We start from the raw sequence: 23,190 nt of genomic DNA on the forward strand, positions 1-23,190 counted from the left end.
GGTGTTTCGGCTGAGCTCGCCGTTCGGGGAACGTGTTCCCTATCCGGGCAGCAACTTGATTGGCTGTGCATATCTATGTCGCGCGCGGTGCACAGGTAGCAATAGCTGATCGATTCCGCCCCTATGGAGCCACCCCAGTACACATGCCTGTGCCGGTAGGACGGCAACACGGCAGGTACGTTAGGCCGCTGCAGGAAGGTAATGGAGCATTTTAGCGTGATGTTCCATGTAATCCACCAACTGCTTACCTAGCTCTGAAGCTTCTCAGCCGCATCGTGTTTACGGTACTCCAACTCCACGTCGCAGTCCAGTTCCGCGCAAACGAGACGACGCCACAATACGCCCTACAATGGCACTGCGGCACTCATGATACTGCGATTGACTCAAAATGGCATCAGAGGATCCAGACAACCAGACCTCGTCTGTGCCTGGGAGAAACAATGCGATGGCAAATGACGGGCCCTTTGTCTTGCGTACGTTGCTGAACGAGGTGCCCTTGTCGGCAGATGGCGCTGCAGAGGGGATCAAGATCAACTGTGTCGACTATTTAGGTAATAGAAGCCTGGTTTTGTATCGAGCCGGTTACTGTGCTGACCGTCTCGTGGCTAGACCACAACCTTTACGTAGGCACGAGCGCATCCGAACTGCTTCACTTTGTCCAGATCCCTCCCGACCCAAACGATCTAGCTGGACAACCGTCCTTCATACTCGCCTCCCGGTTGCGACCAGCTTTTGCCGAGACTAGCAACTCCCGCCCCGGCATCCAGCAGATCCTTCTCCTTCCCAAGGTTGGGAAAGCCTGTGTCCTCTGCAACTGGACCGTCACATTTTACTCGCTTCCTGAATTCAGCCCGGTATTCGGGACTACCCAAGTCAAGAATTGCAACTGGGTTGGTGGTGTCGACTTGAACGACCCTCAAGATGACGCGGGCGACCCCTCTGCGGGGGTCTTCATTTGCTTATCTTTGATACGGAGGATTCAGGTTGTGAGGATAGGGGAGGTCGCACGAGCAGTCAAGGTACCCAAGGCTTCTGATCCGAGAGCTGTCATGAACTAACGGCAAGCTAGAATATCGATGTACCCGGTACCACAATATCAATTCGCCGGGATTCTATTGCATGTGTGGCAGACTCCAGGAGCTACTCTTTGCTCGACGTTGACAGACAGTTGAGGATTCCTCTGATGACCATCTCCTCACTCGATGACTCGCAACCAGCTGGAGAAATTGGCCAGGCTCAGGATATTGCCGGAAGCGCCGACGGTGGGATATTGCGGAGCGTCTCGGCAGCGCAAAACCGGCCGCTCCTGTCTGCCGGTGACCACCACGGCCATGCTAGAAGCACGAGTCTCGGAGGTCTGCTCACCGGCGGACGGATAGACCCCGGTCCTCGAGCAGCAGACGACCGCGCGAGCCAAGAATTCTCGCCCCCAATACTCTCTACCAGCCCTAGGCCTTCGGGCGAAAGATCTCAGTCCTCACTGACAGATAAGCCTCTGCCTGCTGCTCCAGGAGGTGGGCGGGCAGAGACCTTGCCGACGAAACCAACTCCGGTCTTCCTCAAGCCGCACATTGTTTCGCCAACCGCCGAAGAGTTCCTCCTTGTCACTGGTACAGGCCCATTGGATCCCGGCATTGGAATGTTTGTGAATCTCGACGGTGATCCCACGAGGCCAACTATCGAATTCGACAGGTACCCTAGGGAAGTCGTGGTTGATGGTGGATCATCCGACCTCTCAACGTCGAAGATGTCGCCAGAGGTAGACGAGGAGGGGTACGTTATTGCGTCCATGACACAAGACTCTAACACGGGATTGCGCCACGGGCTAGAAATACAAAGATGGGACGCCGACGACGGAGCGGAGCCAGAGACTTCCAAGTGGTGGCTCGAAGCAGACCCGTCTGGAGGACACGAAACGACGCCGCTTGGTATTCGCTCGCTAATGGGCACCGATGAAACCCATTTTGAAGAGATCGTTGACAGACTTTGCCAGAGAAAGTTTTCACCCTTTTCTGGAGGACTCCCTGAAAACCCCATATTCTCGCCAAAGAGTGCCGACTCGCGTACAGCGTCGTCATTGGAGCAGGTGATTAAAGAACGAGAGCTTTTTGAGCGCGACGTTGATTCACAGGACGAAGAGGCTCTACCCGAAGACTGGGAACAGAGCAGAAACACCGAGGAGGAACAGTTTGCACGACGGCTGGCAAATGCCAAGTCCAGGATAGCCGTGTGGGCGAGTGACCATATCTGGTGGGCGATTCGAAATCCCATGCTACTGCGGTTGGAAGCAAGGCTGGAAGCGGCGTGCGAGCAGAATGGCACTTTCAACCCTGCGAATCTGGACCGAACTGCAATTTTTACGGTGCTCAATTCATTCAGGGGACAGGATGCCAGGTCTGAATTAGAGTTCGTCACCTTCAGTTACCTGCGACAGCGTGCTGGGGTCCTGCTCCTTACCAACTTGTTGCATGCGGAAGAGACACCCTTTACAGACGCAGAGCTAAAGGCGTTGGAGGAGGTCCTTGTGGACAGCAGCCTAGATCCCCGCGTCGTCTTGTCATTGCTACCTGGTCTGCGGAATGAGATTGTCGAGAGCCGTAAAGGGATTTGGATCTTTGGCGGTGTCAAGAGAACAACTGAAGACTACCTGGAGAGCGAGCATTACAAAAATGCCAGTCACACAATAGGGAGTCTTGACAACAAGGTCATGCAGTTCCTGAGACGGTTCCTAACTGCATGGAGGAAGAAGAAAGGATTCGGCAGTGTGGCGGACGAAAGCGAGGTGTTTCGGACGGTCGATGCTGCGTTGTTGCTGGTCCTTCTTGAACTCGACCAGGACTCGCCCGTAGGACTGGCCAAAAAGAGCTCGTCGGTCAGATCAGAGCTGTACGACGTCGTTGACAAGGGGGTTGACTGTTTCGAACGAGCCGCTTCCCTTTTGGAATCTTACCGCCGTCTCTTTGTACTCAGCCGGTTGTATCAGAGCCGCAAGATGGCGGGCGACGTTCTCGCGACCTGGAGACGCATCATTGAGGGTGAGCCCGATCACGGCGGCGAGCTACGAGACGGCGAGCAACGAGTTCGGGAGTATCTGACGAAAATTAGCAGCCAAGCCCTTGTGCGGGAGTACGGCGTTTGGCTCGCGAGTCGTAACCCGAAGCTGGGCGTGCAGGTTTTTGCAGAAGACAAGGGCAAAGCGCCCCGGTTCGACCCGGCAGAAGTTGTGGGAATTCTGCGTGAAGAGGCACCCGAAGCCGTTAAGTACTACCTCGAACATTTAGTCTTCGGCAAGGGTCACTCAGGTTATGTCAATGAACTCGTTGCATACTACTTGGACATTGTTATTAGCGATCTCGAGTCGTCCCAGGAGAGCCGAGACGCGTTTGCCGGCACATATACATCATACAGAGCATTGCAGGCCCCTAAACCAACATATAGACAGTTCCTTACGGACAACGCTCCTGAAGACGACGAGGTCTGGCAGAGCCGCCTACGTCTACTGCAACTCCTTGGAGGCGGCCACCAATACGACGCTGCAGCAATCAGGGAGCGCATCGCAACACTGCCGGATGAGCTTCTTGTACCAGAGACCATCATTCTTGATGGTCGAGAGCGGCGTCACGAGGATGCTATCCGACTACTCGTTCACAAGCTGGGAGACTACGACACAGCTGTCTCGTATTGCCTACGCGGCGGCTCCAGCATCTACACGCGGCCTGACGGCAGACGGGAGAGCACGCCGACGCACGACATGCAGGCCCGGCTATTCCGGGCGGTTCTTGGTGAATTCCTCGCCATCGAAGATGTCAGCGATCAGATTGAGCAGACAGGCGCCCTGCTGGAGCGCTTTGGTAGTTGGTTCGACGTAGAGGATGTTCTCGCCCTCGTCCCCGACGAGTGGTCCGTCGACGTCGTTGCCGGATTCCTTATGACGGCGCTGCGCCGCATCACGCAAGAGCGGCACGAAACCACAGTCACCAAGGCACTCAGCTCGGCGGAGAACCTGCGGGTGAACCATGATTTGATCGTCAAGGTAGACGAAAAGGGCCCGTCGATCGAAGCCCCTAACTAGCAGACCCTGTCTGGGCCAGGGAACAGTGTTGATGTAGATAGCCCCCGAAGTGGATATGATGGTAGTAAGAACAGCACAATAATGATTATGTCTCCAAGCAGAAGTTTGTTGTTGCATTCGTCGGTGAGCATGCGCACTGGGCATTCACCTAGGACGCAAGGTGGGCGACGATGGTCATCCGTTCCCAAGTCTTGGGGGTGACCCGCTCGGATGCGGCTGGACTGGATGGACTTTTACCCTGCCCGGGGTAGCGGGTGGAGACAACGCCGTGGTGCGGCTGTTACAATGCTCCGGAACAGATGCCGTCGACAATGCAACAGAAGGTCTCCGGCATAAGAGACGTGTATAGCGGGCCTCGCCAACCCGGTTCCTTTCGTGCCTGTATTCCAAAGCCAGAGGAAAACAAAGAGCTAACTTGGCAGGCCACCCAATATGATGTCATATCACATGCTCGTGACGCGCATTTGCCTTGGGTAGGCCGTTACCACTTGTGCCCAAAAATCCTGGACTGCGGGTGGAGGCAACGTCGTGAGAACGACACAGGGGACGAGCTCGTATTGAAGATTGGGACTCGACTCGAAGGGAGCGTTGTCACAACAGCCAGGCCCTCATCGCCTCCCCCTTCGACTGCGGCTGTGAGTCACATGCTCATATACCCCAACACTTTTGAGGCATCAACCGTGCTGCTATTTTTATTTTATCAGAGATATCGGCGTCGAGAACGACGGCACTCGGCAGTAGCTGGCCGTTACGGCTGGTCTGACTTGCCAAGGGCGAAGGCGAAGAATGGGAAGAACGTGGAACCACGACGCCCCTTCCTCTGGGGCTGACACTTTCATTTCTGCAGAGCCGATCGTTGAGCAAGATAACGATGCGTGTTACAGTTGGCGGACGCACAATGTGGGATGGACATCAAAACCCAGCTACGATCTTGGAACTGCATGCATCCGAGGACTCAAGGAAAGAATGCGTTGAGCCGGCCACACTAGATGACCGCTTCAGTGAGACAAGACGGGGAATCGCTCATGAGATGAAGAGATCGGCGTGGAAGGAAAGAGAACGAATCGATAGAGAATCGGACGCTGGTTTTTTGGAAACCAGACCATCTGTCCTGTTGGGCAGAGTATCAGAAGCAAGGCGGTTTTCTTCATCTACCATCGAAGCTCCCCGCGACTCGTTGCGGCCCAAACACCCTTTGAAGCATGAGTTTCGCCGTCGATTTCTCATCAACCTGCATCCTCTCCCATTCTCGCGTTTTGACTACAGGCCGGGCTTCGCCCGCAGCATACTGGAGAACTCAAATATCTCTAGTCCGCCTCAAGCTACCAGCTTATAGCTAGGCTCGCAAATGAACACGACGGTCGAGGTCGATCCATGTTTTTAATAGCCTATGGCACGCCACATTCTCCCAGTAAGCCAATTAGGATGCGTAGCCAAGCTGAGGACGGCTGAATGGGTGAGAAACCCAATGCCCAGCTCAGCCGCACCGGTGGGCACGGCATTGCGCGGGCGCATGCCTGGGGAAGTTAGCTGCTGTGCGGGCGCTTGACCTCCATCTCCGCTTCAAGAGCGAGCAAAAGTTCATCCGGATAAACAAGCGCGAAGGCGAGCTGAAAGGCGTGCCCTTGACGTACGTGTCTTGGAATAGGGCTGCGGCCCAACAAGCGACGCAATCCACATCAGCTTGTGCCTGTCGTTTATAAGTGGATGCACATCCGTCGTCTCACGCTCACGCAGCAGCAGCACCACCATCACCAACACCACTGGCGGCAGCAATCTTGCGCTTCAGCACGGCGCAGACGAGCCATCTCTTCCGGATGGTCGGGTCCTCGAAGCCTCTGTCCCAGGCCCATTCCCTTTCCTGACCGTCACAGTCTCGTTCCCAAATCGTCTCGATTTCAAGCCCGGCCTCAGCCAGTGCCGCCTCCCCAAAGAAGTCGCGCATCTTGGGCCGACCTGTATGGAACCCGGCGACGACCCAGCACCTAGCTTCGCTATCATTGCGGAGAAACCAGTCAATCGACTTGTGCAAGTTCGTGTGCTGCCATGGCATCCACAGGCAGTCGGCGACGAAGACGCGGTCAAAAGCGTGCTTATTGGAGACTGAGAACGAGTCTTCGAGCTCACCCCACGAGTGGCCCTCGACCAGCACCTCACGAGCCTCTATGGCGTTCTTAGGGGAGACAGCCGGGTCGATGTTGCGCACAACGTTGGCGCGGAGGGTCTTGAGCACGGCGGGGGCTGGGTAGTCCGTCACAGCGACGCGGTCGGCGCCGAGGAGGGCGGACATGATGCTCGGCAAGGCCGTACCCGCACCCAACTCGAGGGTGGTTTTGCCACGAACGTCGAAGTGGCTTATGGGCGGGCCCAGAGAGGACGTGATGGCGTCATTGAGCTCCAAGGTGGCGGCCTCGACGAACTCGCCGAGCTGTAGGCTGGCGTTCCAGAGGTAGTGACTGAAGAGTTTGCGGTCGTCCTCGGCGCTGGGCTCAGCAAGTTCGAAGAGCAGGGGCTTGCGGAGATGCGGAGAAGCGTACTCGATACCGTGGTCAGCGTCGCCGTGCTGGTTCGTCACGTCGTCGGGGAAGATGACGCCGAGGGAGGTCATGAGGAAGTCTTCGGGGGACTCGGCGGGCGGGCCGACAAGGGAGATACGCGACGTGAGCGCCATGGTGACGGGCCCGGGGAGTCACGGAGGGACTGGTGTATGTGGAAAGGATGGGGGGTGGGCTGGTCGACCGAGACACCAGGGGGGGAGGAACGATACGGGACCAAACCGAAACGAGCGAGAGTAATCCCGACGACGACGATGACGACGATAACGCAGCGTTGAGTTCGCAATGGGGATGAAGATGGCGCAATGGGGGGAAAAAATGTTCGCGTTGTGTGTGGGCGTGGGTGTGTGAGAGAGGGGTCAGTCGGCATGGCGGGGTTGTCGGCCATTGACTGCCCCGCCGTCAACCATCGTGCACGGCGAAGCGCGGAAAACAACAACACCTGCATACGATCCGCTGACAACCCAGCACGGCCTGTATACCAGCAAGGAACAAACCAGAACAAAACAGATCAGAGCACGCGCGACGGGATCTGCGGTGACGATGGGCTGCCGAAACTGGAATTGCGTCGTAGCGGAAACTCGCAGCCGGTTGGGACGCAAATAGGTACCTGTCTGATCTTCTTCATCTAGATGAGATTTTCAGCCTCAACACGGCATGAAGACGAAGTTGGGCATTACCCCCGCAGCGAAGAAACATGAGGTAAGCAGCTTACACTCAGGGAACACGTCGCCTGGGAAAGAAAGTCGGCAGCGGGTTGTCCGGTATCCCGGGGGAGGCGGTGCAAACAGTGATTCCCAACCATGGCCGCTGCTGTACTATTATCGTACAGTACAGTACATGCTACAGGCGGTGTGTGCTCTCGAGTAAGGTTATGCTAAGCTTTCCGCCACAGGGAGCCCGCTAGCCTACTACGTACCTGTAGTAGGCATGCGAACCCCGCTACACCTCACTCAACTGGGCTCCCTCTCCTCTCCGTCATCATTCACTACCACTGGAAACGACCAACCCACATCGCACCAAAGAAAGTCGGTCTCACCGGACGGCCCACGTCGGTTTCGTGGCTGTGGCTGGCTGTGCTGCTTGCTTCCCCTCATGAACCCACCCTCCAACCCCCCTCCCCCCAAGCGATGCTGGCTTTCTTTGCATGCACGCTTATGCGTGGCTATTTTCGATTTTTGACCATTGAGTTGGGTCATCTTTACAGGCCTCCCGGTCCATCACAGGTCCCTTCCCCCCTCAGAGTACCACACCCACACTCAAACCACCGCAGGCACATACATGCCTGTACCACACAGGTACAGCCAGCCCACTCCCGCCAAACAAACAAATCTTGCACAATTTGCTAGATGGAGTCATCTTGCCCTTGTCTGCCAATTCCCCCGGTTTCTCGTGGCCGTTCTTAGAAAGCCGGAGGGCCCGTGGCAGAGCGGGTCAGTTGTTTCAGGTCAAGTGGTTGCCTGGGACCGATGGGGTGCACATCGTGATATATTCCAAGAATCACAACTCGCCCAAATCCGGACGCGTTACTGCGCCATCGGCACGTTCCAACCAGTGGTGCTTGCTACTACTATCAATGGCTTGTGTCACGCGCAAGTACTCTCAATGTCTCACAAAAGCAGAAAACGCGAGGGAGAGAGAGAAGAAGCATTTCGTATTGAACCAGCAAGCCGTCGGCCGTGGTTTAAGGGTATCAATCAGCACACCGTCCCCTAGTGCAAACACACGCATACATGAAGCTGTCCCATCCAGTCGTGAATATCAAGCCCAGATTCCACCTCGTAAACCACACACTCGGTGTATAATCCCAGTTTCTGCGCCTGCCATGCTCTCTGACAGGGAAGCTTTTCCCCGCTTCTTTTTCCTTCCGTGTAGACCAAAGTGATGCAAACACACAAACACAAACGCCCGCCATCAATTACCGAGATGCCTGGCAGCTCTCGAGCATCTCGTGCATCTGCCGAATCTGCTCTTCGGTGGGATCATCCGAGATCCATGGGCCCTTCTCTTCTTCTGTCGCGCCGAGGAAGCCCTCGGCCCGCTTCAACGTCTGCACGTCCAAGTCCGTCACGTAGTTGTTGCCGTCCGACAACTTGATGCGTACTTCGTGGTCCGTCGACAGCATCATGTCGTCTTTGGCCAGTCGCCGGGGGCCCTCAAACACTGCCATGACACGCTTCTTCATCGTCATCTGGCACTTGTCGAAGCCCCACGAAGACGGGTAGTCGCGACGGTTCTTGCGGCCCTTGACCCTGAGGGGGATCGGGCCGCCGCCCCGGGAGTGAGTGAGGCCGCGTGACTTCTGTACTCCGTTGACGGGGTTGCCCTTCCTCTTGGTCGGCGAGTTAGTGCGGAGGTTGCAGTCCTCCTCATCATCGTCCTCGGCCATGTCATCGTCGTCGTCCTCCTCAATCGATGGCATCTGCGTCTGCTTGGGGAGGTGGTTTTTCTCGAGCGTTTGATGCACCTCCTTGTCATTCTCCACCTCAGCCAGGCGCTTCGCGTTGATGGCTTCGGAGGGATCCTCCTGCTGCACGATGCGCAGCACGCAGTCGTCCAAATGCTCGTAAAAGTCCTGAGCGTTCGAGAAGGTTTGCGAGCAGGTCGAGCACTTGCCTGTGGCATCCGGAGGGTAGCCAGCAAGTTTCTTGCCGCTGCTGGCGCCTGTGCTCTTCTTGCGGCTGTTGGGCGGCGTCTGCTCGACGCCGTGGACGGCTGTCAGGTGGCGCTTGAAGACGTCGGCGCGGTTGAACGACTTCTCGGCCGCAGAGCCAGAGCCGGGGCAAAAGCCGCAGACCATGGTGCCCTTGTAGTGCGTCAGGGTATGGCGGTTCTTGTCATACTTGCGCGCGAAGCCCTTGACGTGGTAGTCACACGTCACGATGGGGCACTTTTCGGGGCGCTCGTTCTGATGAGTGAGCATATGCGCCTTGAGGTCTTTGAAGGTTTTGCCGCACTCGGGGTGGGGGCATCTCTGCTTCTCCTTGCCCTCGTCGCCGCTGTAGTTGTTGCCATCCGAGTAGTTGGAGGGGAACGAGTGCAGGCTGGGGCGGCGAGCATCCGCGGGTGTGGCGTAGGGGCTGAAGTGCTGAGGCTGCTGCTGCTGCTGCGGCTGCTGCTGGAAGCCGCTGTGAAGGAATGGCGATTGGCTGCCGTTGCGGACCATGGACTGCGATGAGGCGGAGAGCGCTGGCGATGTGGGATACTGGCTGGGGTTGTGGAAGGCGCTCATGGCCATGGGACGGCTAATGTCAGGGTGAATAAGGGAAGGGTCTGCAATGGCGGGGGTGGTTAGCGCACAACTCTTTGCGGAGGACGGTCGTGCTTGACAGAGGAAAACCAACAGGAAGAGCCAAGAGGAGCGATGAAATGACCGCTGCTCTGAGAAAAGAAAGTAGAAACACGCGAATTCTTTGGCGAGTTGCTCCAGGCAGGCGCCGGAGGAGAAGAGAGAGAAGAACTCGGAGAGACAAAAGACAGGCTGGATTTGCGCGAGGCGGGCGTGACGGGCGACGAGGACAGTCGAGCGTTCGGCGCCAAGCCCGGCTCGCGGACAGTAGGAAAAGAGCCAACAGACTGGCGAGGGGAAGGAGGAGAAGGTGGCTCGTGAGACGAGGCCGCAAAGGCGGATCTAGAGACGTTTGGCAACTCACCCACGAAACCCGGGGGCTTGATGTTCGCAAAATCAAAAGCTGCGAAGTCTTCCATACCTGGGCCGGCGTAGGTCGAGTACTCGGTACCGGTGGTGTTGTAGTAGTCGTGGGGCACGATGCCGGGGGTGAGGGCGATAGCGGGATGCGCCCATTCGTGGATGAGGGCCGGCTGTTCGTTGTGAGATTGCGGTGAGCCCACGTTGGAGGAGGCCGCCGAGGGAACGGAAGTGGTGGAGAGGTTGGATGAGGGCAATTGGAACTCGGCGTCCTCGTAGAGGCCAGGCGACGTGCGGCTTTGGTACATGAAGTTGTTGTCGTAGAGGGAGGGCGCGTCCATTGCCACTGAGGCTGGATACGTGTAAGAGGCGCCGGCAGGGATGCTCATCTCCAGGGGTGCTGAGCTGAAGACTCCCTGTGGTGGCTCAGGGTAGAGGACGTAGTCGTCATGCTCGGAACCCAGGTGCTTGGGGAGCATGGCATATGATTGATCTATCGAAACCATCTTGTGCACGAGAGAGAGAGAGAGAGAGAGAGAGAGAGAGAGAGAGAGAGGGAATGAGGAAATGAAGTTTGCTGGTGAGCTACGTTGCTGCCGATCAAATGCGAGGAGGCGGTTGTGGGTGATGTTATATGGTTGGATGCTTGCTTGACTGATATCGCGCTGTCCGAGCAAAGCCACAATCGCTGTACCTTATGCCGTCACTGCTTGATGGCTCTCGGTTAGTTCGTCTGTACTCGGGGTATTTTCAGGGCCCTCTGCAAGCAAGTAGACTGCTGCGCTGCTATGCTGCGCCTGCTTTCTTGTGGGGCTGGTGAGCGCACCTGCAGCAATGTTCATGCCCGCGGCCTTTCCGCGTGCTGTGTAAGATGCCGTAGCAGCGTCTTGCTTCTTGGAGGTTCAAGTCTTCTCGAAGCTAGCAAGGAGAGAGTACTGGCCGCGTTTAGGAGGAGTAGGAGGAGGAGTAGGAGGAGGAGGAGGAGGAGGAGGAGGAGGAGAAGGCCGAAGCAAAGACGGTGGAGTGTACAATGTCTATGTCCAAGCGTGAGAGAGGCAAGATGGTCGTCGTTGTCGTCTTTGGTGTCGATGGGACCAAATATCCGGGACTGATGATGATTGTAAAGACTGACGGGGGCGAGAAACAACCATCAAGTGCCTTGGGGCCTTCACGACTGATATAGATCCGGCCACGAGCCGCGCTGCTGTTGACAGAGACACCACGACTTGTAGACCGGGGGAGGGGGCACACATGGGTTCGACGGCCATGCCTTGCTGTTGCTGGAACTTGGGGACCCAAGAGGGCGTGGATCAACTTTCCCCTCCACATGGTAATGCCCCCCCCAAAGGAGGAGGGAAAGGGACCAGCGCCCAGCGGCCAGGGACGGAATTTGGGGGGGGGGGAGGCGTGGTTTTCTGCACTAGACACCTCCCCGTAGGGCAGAGAGCAACAAGCGGCACCATGACAGAGAGAGGCGGTACAGCAGGCTTGCAACAAGGGTCAGGGGGTGGGTGGAAGAGCGGAAAGGGGGCGTGGTGGAATGGTGGGTGTGGTGGATGTGGACGTGGGTGTGCGGTACCTACACTAACCATGACATACACTACCTAAATAGGTGCGGGTAACAATACAGGTAGGTAGGAAATAAAAGGTAGGGTGTTCGTATGGCCATGAGGCTTGCAGGTAGGTAGCTAGGTAGCTAGGTGTTAGATAGGTAGCCACGGCCTTTCGTGCCTTTGCTTCCCGTTAGGCACTCTCCTCCGCCTCCTCCCCCTCCCACTCTCCACTTCGCTCCCCTCTGCTCATCCATGGAGACCTCAATTAGCGCAAGATACGCACCAAAGTGATCTAGTCTCGCTTGACTTGGCCGGGGCTTGGCTTTGGGACACCCGCCGGGTACTAGAGCCACGAAACAGCCCCATCCCAGACTCTGCTTTCTGGCCCAGGAGCCTTTTGCGAGCCAGAGCGGAAGGGAAGGGGAGGGGTGCGGTATGGTGCAGTACGGCGTGGTGTCATGCTTGTTGTTTGTTGTCTCTGCCAGCGATGTGGGATACCAAGATCTATCCATCTCTGCCCTGGTCTCTCTCATTTCTATCCGCTGGGCTCTCCGGGCCCTCTGTCGTGGTGGTGTGCGACAGAGACAGACATTCATTAGCTCTGGGAGGAAAAACGAAGCCTGGGATCACCGAAATCATCACTGGCATCGTGCTGGAGAAGGAAACCAGAACATGAAAACTTTGATGAAGGGGCAGAAACAAAAACAAAACCCCCCCGAGAGAAAGGAGGCCATGGTCACTGTACCCGACACTTGATCCCTTCCGTCTCGCCGGTGGCCTCCCACCACGAGCCCAGTAATAATAGTTTAGAATGGCTACCAGAGCGAAGCCCCCTTGGACGAGTGCTGGGCAATGCCGCCTGTTCCTGGCAGCTTGGACCTTTTTGGTCACTTTCGACACAAAGAAGTACGGTGCAATACACTTGTGGTGCTTCTGGACGGCTCGCGAGCAGAGTTACATCCAGCCCCTTGTATCTGACTGGCAGAACCTTCCCGGGATCCGGTAGACGCGAGAGGTGTGACAGGGATCCCCCGAACAAGATAGACAGCGAATGTACTGTGGCATAGTTCACTATGCTGCGGTTTACGGGGGCGGGCAGGCGTGCTTCAGTTGAAAGTCTCCGTCGTTCAGCGAGCTTGTCGGGCAAGTGAAGGAGAAAATCACCAGTCCGTCCCCCCGTCAGTCAGGCGAGGTATTGATTGGCATGGCATTCTCTCCGCCCCTGCATACCGGATCGAACCTGTTTGCGCATTTCTCGGTACGATCGCCCCCCTCCCCCCGAGAGCGAAGACCAGAGGCTAGAGAGAGATGGAGAGAGAGACAGATACAGAGGGAGAGAGCTTGGGTCTGTCTACCTGCTGAGAGCCGGTCGCCGCGGCAGACACCATGTTGCCGGAACCAGTCTGCAAAACAAAACACTATAGGGCTAAAGCGTCCGTTTTCGCCGGATCCTGGCCTTACGTGCTCGTGTGCGTCTCCGCGGCTTGCCCTTCGACCATTTCAAGTCTTATTGGATCGACCAGCGAGCGGTATGCGGGTGATATTAGTCGACCGGTTGGCTCCTGTCCAGAGCCTGCCAACTGGCTTATGCAAAACTTACTTTTTCCCACACTCGCATCGGATCGCCTCGTAACCCTCAATTGGAAATTTCAGAGTGTGTGCAGGCGGGAGATGCCACGTCCTGCATATGCCGATGGCGTTAAAGCAACATGAGGGTCTCAAAAAAAAAGAAACCCCAAGGACATTGGACGGGAGGCACGACAGCCGTGCCATGCCATGCCACAACCCCCCTTCCTCTCTCCGACGACAATAGCACCACGTAAGGATCACAACAACCACTGTTAGCGTCAATATCTTGTCGGCGTGCATCAGAAGCGCCGCCTGCTTTGCACCGCTCGATGGCCTCGAAAAGGCATGGGCTCTCCGCGATATGGCTTCATCATGTGCAAGGCGGGAATATTGTGGAGGCGCCGGTTGTGCGGGCTGCGTCGAGACAATACACTACGCTAAGAAGTACCTAGTACGTACAGGTAGTGTGCTGCATTATCGTGCCTTGGGATATTTTTATTCATTGCCCACACTACTGCGATGCGACGGCAGGCTTGTGCTGTGCAAGGCGGCGCCTAGCCTTCTCTCTCTGTCGCCTGTCTGTCTGCCTGTCACCTCCTCCTCTCTCTCTCTCTCTCTCTCTCTCATCGCGATGCTTGCAATGATTCAGTCCAATCAGTGGAGGGCCATCCTCTCTTCACACTTGCAGCAGCAGGTGTGTGGCAGCACCATGGTGTGTGTGTGTGTGTGTGAGTGTGCACTGCCCGGCCTTATCCGTCCCTCTAGTTCAGAGCCTAACTAAGGCGGCTTGTCACGTCCTGCAGTGGAGTGGTGGATCACGTCGAGTGGTAGGCAGGAGATGCCTGGTGTATGGGTTGTATGTACCGGTGACGAGAACCCCCCCCCCCCCCCCCCATGAGACGGCGCCTCTGTCTCCTCAAGAGGTGAATGGCATCGCATACGGGGCCGGCGAGATCCTGCACATGACACTCTTTGTCGCGACCACTCACATTGCTAGCAGTCCCTGCTGTCCTGGCTTAGATGATGCATGTCGGCATCATATCCGCAGCATCCTGTCCCGAAAAGACAGCATGCCAGCTCAATCTCGTCAAGCCCACACCTCTGATGAGCAAGCGGGTTTGTATCGCGCATCTCCGACTGGCAGAGACACGGGGAGCTTCGCTTCGAGAACTGTCCGCAACAAGGCGCGGCCAAACATCGTGACTTAGTACTAGTAAGAACCACGGCAGCCTAGATAGAGTTTCACCAGTCGACTGCGACTGGGTCTATCTTTTGTCTGTGATGCCATGCCAATCCGGGCTGGCGGGTTACTTGCTTGGCTAAACCTAAGGGACCGGACGTTGGAAAGGCTCCAAAGACAGTCGGTCACGGCCATTGCACGCTAAAGGGAGGGGGGGGGCGGTACCATGGCACAACACCACGCGTATATCGTCCAGTTGAAGGCCAGAGCTCCATTTGGCCCATTTGAACCATCGTCTTGGTGCAACCGGCCCCTCGGGAAATGTATAGCAGCCGGTGGAGGGGGCCGTGTTCAATCAGTCTTTGGTGCTTTCTTCACTCTCATGCCACCAACCAATCTGCCGCAATGAGACACGATACTAGTCTCATTCTCTCCAAATACTCACGTTGCTGTTGCTGTTCTTCTGCACCCCTCACCTAGGAGAGGGGTGACATACCGCCGCCAGGCTGCTTCTGCGCTGGTTTCCGTGGCTTGTTGTTTTTGGCGCATCCTCGCGACCGCCTGCCCGGCGAAAATGACAGGTCGAATTTATCGACAACAAGGTGCGTTACGTTGGGGCAGTGGTCATGGAGAGTCGCAAAGCCAGCCCGGAGGAGCCTTACCATCCGCCTTCGTACCGAGCAAGGTAGTCTTGTCAGCGCGCAAGGTCGCGATACAGACCAAATCCATTTCACTAGTTTGCCTTGAGGTTACGGCCGTTGCTGCATTGGCCTACCTGCTCGTAACTGTTCGATGTGCAATCTCTCACGGGGCGCCAAGGCATGACGATGTTGCTGGGCCGTGGAGAGCGGCATTGTTGAAGGCATACCTGCTCCGCTCGCAAACTCGGTCGAATTGAGACGTACACGCATAGTGCTGTTTCGTTTGGCGAGGATTGATACGCCACTGACCAAAGCATTCCGCTCTGCCGGCCGGGGACACCCATGGGGACCTCGCAGAGTGGTCTCTGTCCCCCATCGAGACATGGAGCCAAAAGAAGGATAGCGATGGCTCGTCTGTCTAAGACAGCCAACGGCAACAGACGATTGGTTCTTTTACGGTACCCGCTATCCTTACCTTGGGGATAGTCAAAATCTTAAAAAAGAAATCCAGGAGGCGGTGCAACCCTGACCTGAGTTCACCAGCCTCGATGATTGAACCTTGCCAAGGATCTGCCACCCACACAGGCGTGTGTATGGTGTTCAGTGACTCGAGCTCCCACCAACGTTTGGTGCCCGTGCCACGTAGCGGTACCTATCACCTGGACAAGCAAGCTTGACACCATCCCGTCTTCTTGGGAACACGGATGCGCCCTACCGACACGACTTTCTTGTCCCTCGGGAACCCTGCAGTCATCAAACATGGAAAGCATGTCGATAATTGGGACGCAATATTGCATGGCCCGTCTTCAGAGGACAGGACGTCCGTCTGCCCCCGGGCTGTATCCGTGGCAGAGGCTTCGGCTTATCGCTGCAACCCACTAACGGCTATTAACTTCGGCAAACTGCTTACCTCAAGACACTACCATGACGTGCTTGGGTTCGTCCCGAGTATCTCAAACTAGATACACTATTCATCCAACCAAGCCAAAGTGAGCCAAAGTGAGCCAAAGTGAGCCCAAGCGGTGCCCGCCGAAAGTCAGCATTCTCACCCGAACCCGTGGCCTCTGTCCGATGTCCCACTTCTGCCGGCCCCCTTGGACTCACGTGCAAGCAATCCGTGAGTGAGACGACCTGGCCCAGAGTCCTACCAACATGGCAAAGCTTCCGGGTTCCTGGCTGTAGACCCGTTGCATGCGTTCGTTTGGTGGCATGTTGGGCTCAGGGTACCCTACCCGTAAGGAACCATACCAAGTACGGGAGCGATCTCATAGATGGAGTGTAACCAACCGGCCGGCGTGGGACGGAGAGACATACAGCGTGTATGCTGCTCCAGTGGCATTTATCTGCCTTGGGGAGGGTTCACGCCGTCTTGCATGGTGTCAAGTGGGCGCGAGTCCGCATCCAGAGACGGTAAGCATTCAGGGCGCTCAGCCCTATCGATTCGACAAAAGTTCCTACCAACGTTGCCTGTGCAAGCCTCTTGGGGTCCTCCCGAGAATCTGCGGCCGGTCACAAGGTAGATGCTAACCTGATGTTTCCACCCCTCTTCGTCATAGCCAGGGGCTCCGATGTGCAAGTCTGAGCGTCTTGAAAAGTTTGATGTCAGATATCGCCAAATAAGATTTGCACCCAAACGCAGGGAGAATGACATGTTCGAGAACAAGCCCCCGGCCGTTGTCTTGGGCATCTGACTGGCCCCGACCAGTACCACGTCTCTCGTGTGCAATTTTAGTGTCAGTCGCACTGGCTCAGCGTGTTGGCTGATTGCGGCCTCGCACACCCGCCGCTGATGCTTGCCATTGGCTACGAAGAGATGACGGATCTGTACAGAATAGGGGCAATATCTCCACGGTTGGACGTCCATAGGAAGACAGACAGACAGGTGGAGGTACGTGCATGGTAAGCGGGGAAGGCTGCGACTACCGAAGATGATGAGTGTCAATTTTTTTATTATTATTTTCTTGCTTATTTGGTCAAAGCTGGCGGGATAACCAAGGACCAAGGATGTATGTAGGGCGAATGACAGGCCGAGGTGGCGGTGGTTGTCAAGCAATGTGAACGGCAGTGATATCGATGCCTAGGAGAGAGCGTTGGTTTGCTGACGTTCCCGCGGAGTGATCTGATGCCATGATGAGGAGTTGCTGATGCAGGAATAATGTCTCGACCGAGGCGGCCGGCGGTATCCTAGGCACTGAAATTCAGGTTCACAGGCGACGCCATGGCATAACGGTAAAGGCTCACAAAAGAATGGGACGATCTCGATGACGCGGGATGAAACCCGTCTTGGCATCTTCAAAAAAGCGGCCCGTGGGGTCAATAGTGCGGTCGCCCGTTCGTTCCAATGTCGAGGTTCAACGATGGAAATTTTTGCGTAGATATCCGAATCGTCGGGTCAGTTGGAAAGTATTACTGTCTTGGGATGATCGTTTTTTTTCCTCTTCTGGATGTGCGCAAGATGCGAAAGCCCGTGCGAGGCAGGAGTAACTACCTACCTAGGTTCCTTGCGCACATCGTAGAGCGTGCAGACATGGTAATAATGCATAGTAATATGCCGCTGATGGCGTGTGGCTGATGGCACTAATCTGAGCATTGGGACGGGCTTGGGAGCATAGGGCTGAGCCTGCACGCAGTTGACAGTCACTAACTACTCTGTACATTACCTACCAGCATACCTACCTACCTACCTACCTAGCTAGGTACGTATGGCTTGGCTTTCTTCATACCTACTTACCTAGAGGTAGACAGACAGGTACCTATGACAGTCCCCCCCCCCCCCTCCCCCGTTTGCCCACACGCGGGACCCCCCCCCCTGCTTCTAACAAGGCAGCAGCTTCGCAAGAATATCCGTTTTTGTGAAGTGAGTATACTTTGAGCACCTAAGATGGTACTCGATGTGGGTAGTATACACCAAAAGGAGAATGAGTATGAGACCCGCTCTCTCCGTTAGTAGCGTACAGGGGTACTTTGTATGTTGGCCGGCCCTCGCCATCGGGTGTGTGTGTCGTCAATCCTCGACGCAGTCTCCCCTGATGTATCTGCTGGAGTGACCAAATCCATCATCCGAATGCTTGGGACGAAACGGGGGAAGAGCACTGAACACCCCATAACAGTAGCACACCACCTTGATACCCAGGTAGGTGGGTAGGTACAGTAGTGAGTAGGTACCCACCTTGCCTGCTGCTGCTGCTACGTGTGTGCTTGGGGCGGGAGGCACGGACTCATGTTTTCCTATTCGGGCAACCTGTGCGACACCTTCACCAGCGACCCACGACCCGCGCACCACGGCTAGGCCTGGTGGGGCCTGCACGTGTCCGCGGGAGAAGCAACGCACCGCGTCCCCCCCCCCTTCGGCCGTCATCTCTAGCAAACATGACAACACCGTCTGATTGGGTCTCTTTTGGTCCTTGTTTCTTATTGGCTGTTCAACGGCGACAGATTATTAGCTATGGTTGCTGGGATCGGCGTGACCGACCAGAGAAACGGCAGGCGGAAAGTACGGGGCTTCACGCAAAGACACACGTACGATTACGTATAGTGAGCCAGTGAGAGCTTAGGTAGTTTACTTGCTTGGGCTTTTGGTCTCCTCATGTCCCCTACTACTACTACTACTACTACTACTACTACCTCAGTGCCTACTTAGCACCCGGGTGACGAAAGAGAAGGTCGGTGGCCATGTGGTAGTGGTAAGGAAAAGCGGCCTTCTTTTTTTCTTTTCTTTTTGATCACCGGGGTGCTAGGTACTGTAGGTAGGTAGATAGATACGTACATGGTAGATACCTACCCACCCAGTGTGGGTACCTATCCATACTAGTAGGTAGGTAGGCACGCTGTGGAACGATGAGACGGAGCACCTGTACTGTAGATCTGCTACTACCCATCATTCCGTGTCCTATGGATTCGGGTTCGCATTCCTCATCTCCACCTTGGACGGACGGACTGACTCTCGACGATGCGATGCGACGCTTGAATGTCGACCGACAACGGCAGGCTGGCTCAAGTGCAACATGCCTCTTCTCCTGCCTGCCCGTCTTCTGTGCATGCGGCATTGCCCATCCTGACTGGCATTTCCAAATAATTAAACAAATAAATAAAAGTGCACCTGCCAGTACGCAGTTTCGGCAAAACTCCGAGGCATTCCATTCCATACTCGTCCTGGTCGTTGCACGTATTCCAAAATCTTCACCATGCGTTGCATTCCGAGCCTCTGAAGCAAGACTCCAAGATCCCTCAGTGGCTCGCTCGCTTTCCGATGGCATGGCTTGCTCGCATTCTTCGAACAGGGGCCACTCCCAAGACTCGGTCGCTACCGGGCAGGGTTGGCCGCATCGCTCTGGATTGTCGTATCTCGCAGCCGACAACGATTGTAGCCATGTCTCGCGACATTACCTTACCGCCGTCATGATCCACGCGCGGGTCATGCGGATGTCATGAACACGAGCGGAGTCGGACCTCCGATCTCCGACCCCATTCCCCCCAGTCCCTCGGGGTGGGTTAGCCTCGATTTCACAAGGCAGCAGCATTTGCACCGTGGTTGCTTTTGTGCGCCCAATAGACGAGATGCATCTTGTTTCTTCTGCCAGTGGCATGACTGCGGATGGCCCCTGTCTGCCTCCCTGCCTCCCTGTCTCCCTACCTGTAGGTAGTCCACAGTTACCCCATGCTCGCCAAGCATTGGGAGCCACTTCATAGATGGACGGGACGGATGGCAGGGCAGGGCTTTGGGCAGCAAATCGAGCGACCACGGATCCGTTTCTTCGGATTCCGCAGATCCCACCTGGGCAGGACCCCTGCCTTGGCGAATCGATGTAAAAACTGCGCTTGTGACGGAAAGGGCAATAGTAAACGAGAATAGCCAGGGCGCCAGTCCCGACACGGCTTGTAAGGGGGCCACACTGTCTCGGTCGGTGGGGAACTTGGGAGGCCAAGCGGACTGGGCGGGACAGGAGGCATATTGGCGGAATTGAAGACTTGGACCCAAAGACCACATCCCGAAACGGAACAGGCCTGGGCCAGGGCGATATCGGCTACGTCTAGACTGGTCTCTGCGGAATTAGGGTACAGGCGGTGCGACGCCGGTTGGTGGATTGTCTTTCGACTCTGGGTGTAGTGCATGGGGCAGGGACAACGGTTTCGCCCGTGCCGCAATGGCTTTCGACGGACCGGCGGCACCTACTTAGTATACCCAAGCTGCCAGACGTTTATTGACATGGTGCGCGAGAACCAGACTCTTGGGACGCCGGTTTGAGATTTTGATGAGGGAGGGGGGGCGTCGAGGGGCGCGCTTCGTTGGAGAACGCTTGCCGGCCCCTCCCTCGGATGAGAGACAGCGAAGCTGCCATCTGGTCACGAACGGCTTTCTTGTGCGAGCCATTCGATTGTCGGGACCAAACCCTGCAACGGCGGCGTTCGCCTCAAAGCTTCGCTCGAGGCACCAGGTGTCTGGGAATTCCCATACCTACGTTTGTCGCTAGGGTTCTTGCATCTCTGTCTTGCCGGAACACTGCAATGGGACGGACGTCCCGTCGCTGTAAGTTCGCGAATACACCCCCTCGGTCTCTCTCATGTCTTGCGGTCCTTGCAGACCAAGTACCCTGGCGCCTTGCCTTGGGTGAGAGGACGGGGTAAAAGAAAGACATAAACTAAGGTGCTAGTACAAGGCCTCTCTGCCCTCCCACAGGTAGAAGGAGAAAATACCTACAGTTGAAAAGAGAGGAGATAATTACCTAGGTAGCTAGGTACCTAGACACCTTAGTAGTGGATAGTAGGTTAGTACCCAGGTACCTAGGGTAGATAGGTACCTAGGTAGGTAAGGAAACCGCTAGGGGTGTGTGCACCACCGGTATGGTACAAGCGCGATGTATACGCATACTAGTATCCGTAGTGCAAAATTAGGGGAGAGACAGATGAGCAGGCGGGGGCCATGGCCTGTCGTCTGACTGTATGAGGTACAGTGCCCCCCACCCCTGTGAAAGAAACGTCCCCACGCGGGTCAAATCAAGGTTTCCATCCTTAGTCCCAAATGAGATAAACTCCGAACACACGCAGCCTTGGTACGGTAGCAGGAAACGGAGCCCAAGGCGCACATCCTCTGGCCTCTTCTGTGCTAGCCTCGAGAACATGAAGGAGGCCAGAGAAGGAGAACGCCTAGCCTACCGACCTACTGTGCAACACCTACATGGGCAAGGGCCGGCCGCACTTGATCTCCATTTCCGTCTTCGCAAAGGAGAAGCGCAGGGGGCCATGACCCGAACCATTGCGTGCCAGCCATAGCAGACGAACACCATGCGATACCCTGAAAGTCAGGCACCTTATGAGTGGCCAAGTTTCACTGGTGTGCGTCCCCTTTCAACCTTCGCTATCGTGCGTGCAATCGCAACCGTTCCCCCATCGCTCCACTCGCCAGAGGACACCCGCTCCTACATCCCGATGAGCTTATCATATCATCGTTCCATCAGATTCAGGGCAACCGGAACGACATGCAGGGGAGACCACATTCGGACCACTCGGAGAGCAGGCAGGCATTATCAGCCAAGGGAGGAAAAGAAGGAAGTACACTATGGCTTTGGCTCATGCCTCTGCGTCCGCTTGCACTCCCCAGACACATTTGTACACTTGATAGGTAGGTCATGGGAGATTTGCCTGCCTACTATGTATATGCAAGCCTTCCAGAACGGGTTTGGCGCATTGGTTGTGGATAGCTGAGCTTCAACACGTGTACAAATACATGGTACAGGGCAGCAGCAGCAGCAGCAGCAGCAACAGCATGGTGTAATGGCCCTTCTCTGCTCCACCTTGCATGCCCTTCCCCTGTCGGATTTTCCATATCCCTCTCTCTCCTCTGATGCGCGAGTGTCTGCCTGTCACTGATGAGGAATCATGGCTTCCCGTCCTGTAGATCCGATGCAACGTAAAAGGCGAATGTGTTTGAATATTGATCGACATATGCATTCATGCCCCCCAATCCCAGTCCTGTCTCTCTCTCTCACTCTCTCTCTCTCACTCTCTCACTCTCTCTCACTCTCTCTCTCTCTCTCACTCTCTCTCTCTCTCACTCTCTCTTCCTGCGACGGAGGAGCTTCCATGGGGTATCAACCCATACCCCCACCCACGCATCATCATCATCATCATCATCATCATGGGCATGGACATGGACATGGAGCACCAAGATGACAGGTAGGAAATCCCTTGAGCGTCATAATCGACTAGGAAGGCAGATCATGCTATACGTAGTACCTCGCTCTCTCCCTCCGGTCGTGTCTACCTCCCTGCGATGTCGATCTTGCGACCTCTCAGGGCCACCGAGCGAAATTGAGTGATCTTGACGGAGACCAGCATGACAGCTCGACAAAGTTGCGCCTTACATCGGGGCCTTGTAGTTTTTAGAGTCCCGCGCCTTGTCCGGCTGGACGTCGTTGGTCTTTCCCGGGCCGGGGTCTCTCATACTTCCGAGGGAAAGACTCATCGGCGTGTAAGTGGCGCGCTGGGGCCTCGACGCTGGAACATGGGATTAAGAGACAGCCATGTAAACTGAGAGTCGACAAAGAGCGCGCTGAACTTCGCCTATAACCCTCGCCACGTATTGCGGAAGGGAGGCTTCGTACGACGGGCCAGTCAAGGCTCGCCGAGAAAAATCGCCCACCTTCTACCTCGGCGCCCTCCATCATGCATTATTGTCCGGTTTAGCCGGTCGAGATGGGTCTGGCTGGCAAGAAGGGGGTCTCTCGTACCCTCTTGCATCACCCCAAAGTGGAACGCCGTCGCCGTCCCACACCGCTCCGGGTTCCGCGATGCTGGTGCAAACAATAAAAAGCTAACCGCTACGAAATTACGCCCGCCTGGCCGCCCTGGCGGCGGGTGATCAACCCGCGCGGAACCCTCCCCTCCTCCCCACTCTTTCTTCCCACTCTCTGTTGCTTGAGAAAATCCCAATGTGTGCTTTGGGCTGGGGCTGTTTTAAGAGTATGTGGTCGT

General features: G+C 56.0%; 9 protein-coding genes across 9 annotated transcripts; 4 read left to right on the forward strand and 5 right to left on the reverse strand.

The window, feature by feature from the left end:
- Positions 1 to 388: 388 nt before the first annotated feature.
- LY79DRAFT_578937 (uncharacterized protein) lies at positions 389 to 4,072 on the forward strand (the record flags this gene model as incomplete). Its single annotated transcript, XM_060559987.1, has 3 exons — positions 389 to 551; positions 610 to 1,019; positions 1,070 to 4,072. 3 exons carry the CDS (start codon positions 389 to 391, stop codon positions 4,070 to 4,072), a joined length of 3,576 nt encoding a protein of 1,191 aa, XP_060415264.1.
- A 150-nt stretch (positions 4,073 to 4,222) lies between these two features.
- On the forward strand, positions 4,223 to 5,605 carry LY79DRAFT_167087 (uncharacterized protein). The gene is made up of 2 exons (XM_060551188.1): positions 4,223 to 4,707; positions 4,920 to 5,605. Exons 1-2 carry the CDS (start codon positions 4,372 to 4,374, stop codon positions 5,406 to 5,408), a joined length of 825 nt encoding a protein of 274 aa, XP_060415265.1. The 5' UTR covers positions 4,223 to 4,371; the 3' UTR covers positions 5,409 to 5,605.
- Positions 5,492 to 6,837, reverse strand: LY79DRAFT_167118 (nicotinamide N-methyltransferase). The gene is made up of 2 exons (XM_060551189.1): positions 5,707 to 6,837; positions 5,492 to 5,589 (listed from the first exon to the last, which is right to left on the reverse strand). The coding sequence occupies exon 1, from the start codon at positions 6,741 to 6,743 to the stop codon at positions 5,802 to 5,804; it is 942 nt and encodes a 313-aa protein (XP_060415266.1). The 5' UTR covers positions 6,744 to 6,837; the 3' UTR covers positions 5,492 to 5,589; positions 5,707 to 5,801.
- A 1,708-nt stretch (positions 6,838 to 8,545) lies between these two features.
- Positions 8,546 to 10,755, reverse strand: LY79DRAFT_513273 (uncharacterized protein; the record flags this gene model as incomplete). Its single annotated transcript, XM_060554474.1, has 2 exons — positions 8,546 to 9,900; positions 10,281 to 10,755. The coding sequence occupies 2 exons, from the start codon at positions 10,753 to 10,755 to the stop codon at positions 8,546 to 8,548; spliced, it is 1,830 nt and encodes a 609-aa protein (XP_060415267.1).
- A 466-nt stretch (positions 10,756 to 11,221) lies between these two features.
- LY79DRAFT_658618 (uncharacterized protein) lies at positions 11,222 to 11,799 on the reverse strand (the record flags this gene model as incomplete). The annotated part of the gene is made up of 1 exon (XM_060562727.1): positions 11,222 to 11,799. Exon 1 carries the CDS (start codon positions 11,603 to 11,605, stop codon positions 11,222 to 11,224), a length of 384 nt encoding a protein of 127 aa, XP_060415268.1. The 5' UTR covers positions 11,606 to 11,799.
- A 76-nt stretch (positions 11,800 to 11,875) lies between these two features.
- Positions 11,876 to 12,532, reverse strand: LY79DRAFT_167209 (uncharacterized protein). The gene has a single exon (XM_060551193.1). It carries the CDS (start codon positions 12,423 to 12,425, stop codon positions 11,973 to 11,975), a length of 453 nt encoding a protein of 150 aa, XP_060415269.1. The 5' UTR covers positions 12,426 to 12,532; the 3' UTR covers positions 11,876 to 11,972.
- Positions 12,533 to 16,369: 3,837 nt separating this feature from the next.
- LY79DRAFT_167216 (uncharacterized protein) lies at positions 16,370 to 17,321 on the reverse strand. Its single transcript, XM_060551194.1, has one exon. The coding sequence runs from the start codon at positions 17,081 to 17,083 to the stop codon at positions 16,559 to 16,561; it is 525 nt and encodes a 174-aa protein (XP_060415270.1). The 5' UTR covers positions 17,084 to 17,321; the 3' UTR covers positions 16,370 to 16,558.
- A 1,636-nt stretch (positions 17,322 to 18,957) lies between these two features.
- LY79DRAFT_167254 (uncharacterized protein) lies at positions 18,958 to 19,776 on the forward strand. Its single transcript, XM_060551196.1, has one exon. It carries the CDS (start codon positions 19,057 to 19,059, stop codon positions 19,648 to 19,650), a length of 594 nt encoding a protein of 197 aa, XP_060415271.1. The 5' UTR covers positions 18,958 to 19,056; the 3' UTR covers positions 19,651 to 19,776.
- Positions 19,777 to 22,045: 2,269 nt separating this feature from the next.
- Positions 22,046 to 22,567, forward strand: LY79DRAFT_167229 (uncharacterized protein). The gene has a single exon (XM_060551195.1). The coding sequence runs from the start codon at positions 22,170 to 22,172 to the stop codon at positions 22,533 to 22,535; it is 366 nt and encodes a 121-aa protein (XP_060415272.1). The 5' UTR covers positions 22,046 to 22,169; the 3' UTR covers positions 22,536 to 22,567.
- The last annotated feature ends 623 nt before the right edge of the window (positions 22,568 to 23,190 follow it).

This window comes from Colletotrichum navitas (assembly GCF_030913465.1).
Source record: "Colletotrichum navitas strain CBS 125086 chromosome Unknown LY79scaffold_22, whole genome shotgun sequence".
NCBI classification, from domain to species: domain Eukaryota; kingdom Fungi; phylum Ascomycota; class Sordariomycetes; order Glomerellales; family Glomerellaceae; genus Colletotrichum; species Colletotrichum navitas.

What these genes read in the sequence shown, in the direction of transcription:
- LY79DRAFT_167229 (XM_060551195.1), top strand. Translation starts at nt 22,170, where the DNA reads ATGCCCCCCAATCCCAGTCCTGTCTCTCTCTCTCACTCTCTCTCTCTC.
- LY79DRAFT_167216 (XM_060551194.1), bottom strand. Translation starts at nt 17,083, where the DNA reads ATGGACGTCCAACCGTGGAGATATTGCCCCTATTCTGTACAGATCCGT.
- LY79DRAFT_167254 (XM_060551196.1), top strand. Translation starts at nt 19,057, where the DNA reads ATGAGACGGAGCACCTGTACTGTAGATCTGCTACTACCCATCATTCCG.
- LY79DRAFT_167209 (XM_060551193.1), bottom strand. Translation starts at nt 12,425, where the DNA reads ATGAATGTCTGTCTCTGTCGCACACCACCACGACAGAGGGCCCGGAGA.
- LY79DRAFT_167118 (XM_060551189.1), bottom strand. Translation starts at nt 6,743, where the DNA reads ATGGCGCTCACGTCGCGTATCTCCCTTGTCGGCCCGCCCGCCGAGTCC.
- LY79DRAFT_167087 (XM_060551188.1), top strand. Translation starts at nt 4,372, where the DNA reads ATGCCGTCGACAATGCAACAGAAGGTCTCCGGCATAAGAGACGTGTAT. An exon ending in CTCCCCCTTCGACTGCGGCT is followed by an intron (nt 4,708 to 4,919) that starts GTGAGTCACATG and finishes TCATTTCTGCAG; the next exon opens with AGCCGATCGTTGAGCAAGAT.